This window comes from Triticum urartu, chromosome 3, assembly GCF_003073215.2.
Source record: "Triticum urartu cultivar G1812 chromosome 3, Tu2.1, whole genome shotgun sequence".
NCBI lineage: Eukaryota > Viridiplantae > Streptophyta > Magnoliopsida > Poales > Poaceae > Triticum > Triticum urartu.
The window spans coordinates 33,628,093-33,636,567 of NC_053024.1; the positions used below are offsets into that span (position 1 = coordinate 33,628,093).

General features: G+C 43.7%; 1 protein-coding gene across 3 annotated transcripts; it reads left to right on the forward strand.

The window, feature by feature from the left end:
• The first annotated feature begins 840 nt into the window (after nucleotides 1–840).
• LOC125542574 (putative receptor-like protein kinase At3g47110) lies at nucleotides 841–7,436 on the forward strand. 3 transcript variants are annotated; one of them, XM_048705653.1, is made up of 7 exons: nucleotides 841–998; nucleotides 1,738–1,799; nucleotides 1,977–2,150; nucleotides 2,241–2,347; nucleotides 3,544–6,244; nucleotides 6,350–6,746; nucleotides 7,069–7,436. In XM_048705653.1, exons 4-6 carry the CDS (start codon nucleotides 2,330–2,332, stop codon nucleotides 6,742–6,744), a joined length of 3,114 nt encoding a protein of 1,037 aa, XP_048561610.1. In that variant the 5' UTR covers nucleotides 841–998; nucleotides 1,738–1,799; nucleotides 1,977–2,150; nucleotides 2,241–2,329; the 3' UTR covers nucleotides 6,745–6,746; nucleotides 7,069–7,436. The 3 variants fall into 3 exon arrangements, with proteins under 3 accessions (XP_048561610.1, XP_048561611.1, XP_048561612.1); XM_048705654.1 differs by having other exon boundaries at nucleotides 1,878–2,347; XM_048705655.1 differs by lacking the exons at nucleotides 841–998; nucleotides 1,738–1,799; nucleotides 1,977–2,150; nucleotides 2,241–2,347 and adding an exon at nucleotides 2,596–3,365.
• The last annotated feature ends 1,039 nt before the right edge of the window (nucleotides 7,437–8,475 follow it).

Consider the following 8,475-nt stretch of genomic DNA (forward strand, 5'->3'; position numbering starts at 1 on the left):
CGTTTGCTCGATTGAACCAAATAGCGCGTGTGTTTTATGGGTTAAATTATGAGACTGCCTATGGAATAAAAACATGTTACTAAGTTTTTTTGCAGTTTTTAAACCAAAGGGGTTTCCCTGCCTGAACTATTATAAAGTAGAAGGCAGACAACAACATCATTTTTATAGTTCTCGCTCAAAAACAGTAGTAGCTGCGACGACATCATTCCAAGTTTTAGCAAAACAAAACGGTACAACATGATGCCCATATAGAGAGGCACACAAACACAAACAACACAAAGAATCAACTGGCAACAAACTCAAACCAAGCAATCATAAGAAGCTCTCCTTGATGATGATCAAGTAGGCGCAGACATTCTAGGAGCGGGACGACTTGAACATCTGCGCATAACACCTTCCATTGTCGCGCCAGAGCTCCCACCAAGCTCATGACACACTTCAGACTTCGCAAGTGCGCCCCTGAAAAAAAGGAAAAAAGTGTGATCCTGAAACATAAAAGGTAGCAAAAATGATTGGATGGTTAGAGGGACTGTGGTATCCCAGCATACCAGAGTTCAAATCCTGCTGCTCGCATTTATTCCTGAATTTATTTCAAGATTTTCGGCGACGTGCATTCAATGGGAGCGGACGTTTTCGTCGAACACGAGGTGCCTGACTTCGTAAATTTCAAGATGATATGCCGGCTCAGTTTTTCGAAGGTGCTCATAGGGGTAGGTGTGCGTGTGTGCGTTATAGGGGTGAGTGTATGCGCGTGTATATGAGCGCTTGCGTCATTAGTGTGTTAAAATAATTAATAAATTCTTTTTTTCTGCAAAATATACTCGTGACAAATCTGTCTCCATCGTTGAGACACGACTCGAGGCACCAAAACGCCACACTTCTTCTCGAAACATCCATCCAGCCTCGTCGCCGGCGACCTCACCCGCCGCCGCCGCCGCCGCCGAAGATGCCGGTGAGGGTGGTCGACACCGCCACCCCTTCCTCGCAGACCTCCTCAGGTTTCGCCCGCCCTCCCTCCCTCCCTTTCCCCCCTCCCATCTATCCACGCGCGCCCGCCTTGGCTCGTCGCGCGATTCCCAGCTCCAGATCCGATCGGAGGCTGCCCGGCACCTGCGCCGGATCGATCCAGCGCGTGTCGAATACAGATTACTCTTAGGTCGGACCGGATTGTGCGAGTAATTTGGTATGCTGTTGATTTTAGGATTTGTATGACTCTGTATCCCCTTCTGACCGCGTAAAGTAGGCTGCTGTAATCCGGCCACTCGTGCAGTGCGTTATTGTGATCTGGAGGAGGGTCCAGATGATTCTGTGAACCTGCTGCTCGAGTACCAGCTGGGAGTACTGGGGATTTGGGGTAGAATTGATTTTGGTTCTGACCTCTGAATTCCTTTTGATTCTGTGTCAGCTGTTTAAGGAAGATTCCTGGATAATCAAGTCTTGCGTATGTTTGACTGATTTTAATCGTTCGTGAGTGGTGAATGTGTATTAAGGCGTTTGAGGTCCTGAATGCATTGGGCATGTTAAAATTGCTGTATTTGGAGAAAAAGAAATACAATAGGGATCTTGTTATTCAAAGAACAGTTTGACCATAAAATTTGGTCCACGCTTTTGCATCGGGGGTCTGAAATCGATCTCAAAAAATTAACATGATTATCGCTTGGCAGCCTTAGCTGTTTTTATGACGCTTTTCTAGTTTGGTAGCTCATCATATAATACTGATTGAAATTATGGCTGCAGGACAAGATGCAAATGCTGTGCAGCCGTCTCCTCCTAGTTGCTCACTCTTAACTGCTGGAAGAGTAAGTCTTTTTGGTGCGTATATTTGAACCTTCAATTGAGATGGAACAACTGAAGCTTGAATTATTTTGTATCAAAAGGATTGTCCAAAACAGCAGTTATCATGCAACGTGACTGGCTTTTGTTACCACCGTGTCCTCTCATAAAGCAAATGTGAGATATATTACTTGCATTTCTAGGGCAAGGGAAGACAGTGTCATTCTTTGGGTATGATGTCAAGCTAAAGAGCGGCTGTCTCTGGTTTCGACGGCGGGGACGGTGAGTCCAGCAGCATTGCTGCTGCTGCTGGCGCTTCTTTACCGGAAAGTGGTAGCGACCACGTCGGAGCAGATCTTGCACAAGACGAAGCAGCTGTAATGCGTGCATGATGTTTGGCATTTTACCACCGTGATTCGTTTGTTTTCCATTTAACCGCCATTCTTTTTATATTATTTGATGTACAGAGCTTTGTACAGTATTTTGGATTGGACTAGAGGCTGGTGGTGCCTCCTGAGGCGGGCCTGTGCGCACTTATCTTTTGTCTGCACATTCGATGACTGTCGACTGTCTGGTTGGTCCTTAGTCACATTCATGTACATCAATATGAGTATGTTATAACATTTGGATTTTTGTTCTCTTAAATGTAGCCATATAAAACATTCATTACAGCCATTCCTTGATGAATCAATAAGAAAGAAAGAAAGAAAAATCTAAATAAGCTTTACTACAAAATCAATTTCAGTTTGTATGCATGATAGGTTGCTCTGCTATCTACAAAACAGAGAAACAGAGATGGAAAAGGGGGGGGGGGGGGGGAGCTGCCATTGGATGGAAACCTATATAAGAAATAGAGTGAAGGAGGAATACGAGTGGGAGCAACAAAGCTGAGTATAACTGGCCGCTGCTCGAGGTAGATTAAGGGGGGAGGTGAAGACCTAGGAGCGGGCGAGCTACTGCTTCCTGCCGTCAAGCTGCTATCACTTCCTCCGGACGCAGCTTCAGTGCCGTAAAGGCACCTGTCTTTGGGTCCCTGACATGTGGGCCAGCTACCTATTGGACCCACATGTCATAGGAACAAAGGCAGGTGCCGGAGTGCAGTCCCACTTCCTGTCCGCATCATACCGGGGACATATACATACCGTGGGGCTGGGGGCAAAACAACAACTTGGGACCCTACGTGATATTATCAGACCACTTGTGCACTAAATGACGACGACCCATATTATATATGTATAAATGAATAGAGAGAACTGAGCTAGAATACTAACACTAACAACAAAATATTCAACTATCGTGGGCCTACCGTAGACTAGTCTAAAAGACCACTTGCTCACGTTGCAGTTAACGACCATGACCCAAGACCCATGTATAATGCATTGTACCTAGCTAGGTAGTGCATTATTTGAGAGTGGACCGGAGACCAGGCAGCAGCAAGCTAGTAAAGTAGATCACCAATATAAACTAAGGCCTCAGTGGTGAAGGAGGATCAAACACTCTAAACTGCAAACCTCTGCACAGATATGTTTGGTACGTTCGCCCCTGCACTGCTGTAGCTGTAGCTCTTGTTCCGGTTAGGAAAGGAAACGAAGGTACGTTCGTAATTCACACTGCAACATGCATGTACTTTTCATGCATTAATGGATATCTGCTAGTAACATATACTGTATTATATATTAGTTATATTTGCTATTTAAATTTCTCCTTCATCCTATGTACGCCTATATAGAGAATACTGAAATCTAACTCTACCAACATATATACACACAGAGCTACCCGGCCATGGAAGTTACTACACTCGGTCAGTTACTTCTCTTGGCATTGGTGACTTTCAGTGCGCATTATGTGATCGTCGTCTGCAGCTCCTCCTCCTTCCATGACAATGAGACAGATCGGTTATCACTGCTTCGATTCAAGGATGCAATTAGTCTGGACCGGCAGCAAGCCTTGATGTCCTGGAATGATAGCATCCACTTTTGCAATTGGGAAGGTGTCCTGTGCAGGGCAATGGCTCCACGTCGTGTCACTTCTCTAAACCTTACAAGTCGAGGTTTGGTAGGACACATCTCTTCTTCACTTGGGAACCTAACATTCCTGCAATCTCTAGCCTTGACGGAGAACGCACTCGCTGGAGAGATCCCACCCTCCCTCGGTCACCTGCGCCGCCTCCATTTCTTGCGCTTGAATAAAAACATGCTGCAAGGAAGGATGCCGAGTTTAGCAAACTGCTCGAACCTCAAGGTGCTGCATGTTTCGAACAATTATCTAGTTGGCAATCTTCCTGCTGATTGGCCTCCTCACCTTCAGGTACTGAAGGTCTCGGATAATAAGCTTACTGGCACCATCCCAGCTTCTCTTGCCAATATCACAACATTAACCACCATCAATTGCGAATATAATCACATCAAGGGAAATATCCCAAGTGAGTTTGCAGATTTTTCTAGCTTGCGGTACCTGTCTGCAGGCGCTAATCAGCTGTCAGGCAGGTTTCCACAAGCCATCGTGAATATTTCTACTCTCATCAATCTTCTCCTTTCTCAAAATGGTCTAAGTGGAGAGGTACCACCAAATCTCTGTACCTCTCTGCCTGATCTCCAAATACTTGGATTAGGTGTCAACTTCTTTCAAGGGCACATTCCTAGTTCTTTCACTAATGCTTCCAATCTACGTGCCTTCGATTTGTCGAGTAACAACTTCACCGGATTGGTGCCCAGTACGTTTGGCAAACTTACCAAACTTTTGAGGTTGAATCTTGAACTTAATCAGCTCGAAGCACATAGCTGGGAAGATTGGGAGTTTTTGGACAGCTTAGGCAACTGCACAGAGCTACTGAGATTTTCCATGAGTGGGAATCGTCTATCAGGAAATGTACCTAGTTCATTGGGTAACCTTTCCAATCAGCTCCAACATCTATACTTTGCAGAAAATCAATTATCAGGAGAATTTCCTACCGGCATAGCAAACCTTCCCAACCTGGTTGCTGTATCATTGGCCGCTAACCACTTTACAGGTGTGGTTCCGGAGTGGATTGGGACTCTCAAAACTTTACAGCAAATAGGTTTGGGCGGAAACTTCTTTACAGGGGTCATTCCATCATCCATGTCAAACTTGTCTCGTTTGGGAGGGCTCTATCTAAGCTTCAACCAATTCACTGGCCACATACCACCAAGCTTTGGAAACTTTCTTATGCTTCAATATATTCACATTTCCAACAACAATCTTTATGGCAAGGTCCCAATGGAGATCTTCAGAATCCCATCAATAATTGGAATTGATTTATCTTCCAACAAGCTCGATGAACAACTTCCTGCCAACATTGGCAATGCCAGACAACTTGTGTATTTTCGGACTTCGTCCAATAAGCTATCCGGAGATATTCCAAACTCTCTGGCTGATTGTGAAAGTTTAGAAGACATTGAGTTAGACTCGAATAACTTCAGCGGAAGCATTCCGACTTCATTAGGCACCATAAGTAGCCTCAAGTTTTTGAACTTCTCTACCAATAACTTAACTGGGTCAATACCAACATCTCTTGGCAACCTACAACATCTTGTGGTACTAGATTTGTCATTCAACCATCTTAATGGCGAGGTTCCAACAAAAGGGATCTTCAAGAATGCAACTGCTGTGCAGATTGATGGAAATCAGGGGCTTTGTGGTGGTGTGGTGGAGTTACACATGCTAGCATGTTCTGTTATGCCTTCAAAGCCAACTAGGCACAAGAGATCTTTGGTGCTCAAAGTAGTTATCCCAATATCTGTTATAGTATCACTTGCTATGGTCATATTTAGCTTATTGCTCCGAAGAGGAAAACTCAAAAGCAAATCTATATCTCTGCCATCATTTGCTATAAAATTTCCCAAAGTTTCTTTCATTGATCTAGCCAGAGCAACACAAGGATTCTCAACGTCCAACTTAATTGGCAGAGGGGCATACAGTTCTGTATATCAAGGGAAACTAGATGAAGACGAAAATGATGTTGCCGTAAAAGTGTTCAACCTAGAGACAAGAGGGGCACACAAGGGCTTCATTGCAGAATGTAATGCGTTGATAAATCTGCGTCATCGTAATCTGGTTCCTATTCTAACTGTGTGCTCAAGCATTGATTCTAATGGTAATGATTTCAAGGCCCTGGTGTATGAGTTCATGTCACGGGGAGACTTGCATAAACTACTGTACTCGACTCGAGACAATGAAGGCTCTTCAGATTTGAACCTTCTTACAATGTCTCAAAGGATGAGCATTGTGGTGGATGTAGCTGATGCATTGGAGTACCTGCACCATAATAACCACGGAACAATGGTTCATGGTGATGTGAAGCCTAGCAACATTCTTTTGGATGACAATATGACAGCTCATGTTGGAGACTTTGGCCTCGCAAGATTCAAAGTTGGTTCCACAGCGTTCTCTCTTGGCAACCCAAACTCTTCTTCCTTTGCACTAATGGGGACAATTGGATACGCTGCTCCAGGTAATGGACTTCTTCCTTTCTTAATCTTGTGTAGCTTCAAATTTTTTCTGCATCTATGTTAGCCAATGAAAGCGGAACTAACTCCTCTTTTTATTCACTGTATAGAGTATGCAGGGGGCGGTCAAGTTTCAACTGCTGCAGATGTTTACAGTTTTGGTGTTGTTCTCCTCGAGATATTCATTCAAAGAAGGCCGACTGATGACATGTTCAAGGACGGACTGAGCATCGTGAAGTTTATAGAGATCAACCTCCCTGATAGGGTGCTGGAGATTGTTGATCCCCAGCTGCTACATGAGTTGGAGCTTTGCCAAGAAACTCCAATAGCAATGAAGGAAAAAGGTGCGCTTTGTCTGATGTCTGTGCTAAACGTCGGCCTTTGTTGCACCAAGCCGTCTCCAGGTGAACGTATCAACATGGAGGAGGTGGCTGCCAAGTTACGCGGAATCAGGGATGCATATGTCAGAAGCAGCTCTGTTGCTTCAGCACCACTGGCTGCCTGAATGTAAGTTGCTTGTTGTCCAATTGGCGCTTGTCCCGTAATGTGTTTTTAGGATCCACATTTACAAACCCAAACCTTCTGTTTTAGTGCATCAACCCATATAGTGCACACTGAGAAGCGAAGATGAATAGCATTTCCATGTAGTATTATCAAACGAATATGTATTTTTATCTATCAATACGTACTTGATGTTGAGAGTTTATTTGGCAAAATTAGCCTGGGGCTGGGAGATCAGAAAAAAAATTGGCAATACTATTCAAGAACTGAATCAGCCTCTGAATTCTCTCGTCTCTCCGTTCCCTTCGTTCTTGTTCATCATTTGCAGAATAGTCTGCTTCGTGGCATTTACCCAGGCGCAGAGCAGTGGTAAAAACGACCAAGAACCATGTCATTGCACAAAAATGCAAGAAAGCAAGAGATTTCGGCGCTGCACCGGAGCTAAGACGATGTACCTTCGTCACCTTCGCTGTCAAGAAGCCGGTGTTGGAAGGTCGGCACCGGAGAGATCAGCACATGCACACCTGCATTCACCATCAATCAAGAGCAAATTGCACATCAGAGTGTCTGCGGCAGTCCAATAACTAGTGTCTGTCTACTTGTTGGTGCATCTATTTCTAGATAAAACACTCTGAATGTACACATGTTATGTTCTATTTCTACACGCTAGAATGAAAGTTCAGTCAGATCCTGCTACTTGATGACTTTCTCATATTTTGTTGGTTTTTGCTAGAAGTGGGCGGCAATAACCTTGTGATTTCGGTTCTGGGGAACTGTTGTACTCCCACATATGAATGTGTATAAATATATTTTTAAAATGTAGATTCACTTATTTTACTTTGTATGTAGTCCGTACTTAAATCTCTAAAAAAACATATATTTAGAAGAGTATGTTGCAGGGAGTTGCCTAGGAATAGAGCAGGTGTCAATCGGTTTGAACACGGGACCTAATAATGGATGTTCTAAAAGAAATTCTAAGTTAGAATGGATCATAATGGCCGGTGTTGCCGCATCCGTCAATTTTGGTGAGATTTCTTTTACATAATTATTCTCTCTGTTCATAAATAATTGTCTTTCTAGACATTTCAAATGGCTACGACATACGGATGTATGTAGACATATTTTAGAGTGTAGATTCACTCATTTTGCTTTGTATGTAGTCATTTGTTGAAATATCTAGAAAGACAAATATTTAGGAACAGAGGAAGTATGTATCAGAATGAAAAGTGAGAATTATTTTTTCCACAAACAAGATTTTTTTTTGAGGGATCCTCTACAGCCGTCGGATTGCCCCCATCAGGGGAATCTTGGCCGGTAAAAGCGCTCTCGCAGGTCAGAATGCATTAACCAGAGTGAAGTGTTTGCCTCCTTATCGATAAAGGATGCATCGATTCGATCCTGTTCAAGTATGGCCGTAGTAACAAAATATTTAGTACAAGTTTGTTACTACAAAGTTTTTTCTTTTGCATGAAAATTTTCTGATATATTCATCACTGTAAGGCAATAGAAAAAACACCAGAGGTAAAAAAGTATAGCTAAACCACCTAGCGATGATTACAAGCATTGAAGCGAGCCGAAGGCGCGTCGCTGTCATCATCCCTCTCTCACTGGCGCCGAGCAAACCTTGTTGTAGTAGACAGTCGTCATGCTAAGGCCTCACATGACCAGCACACTAGAACAACAACCGTCGTCGATGAAGAGAAGAATAGATCGAAATGATCCAACCCGTAGACAC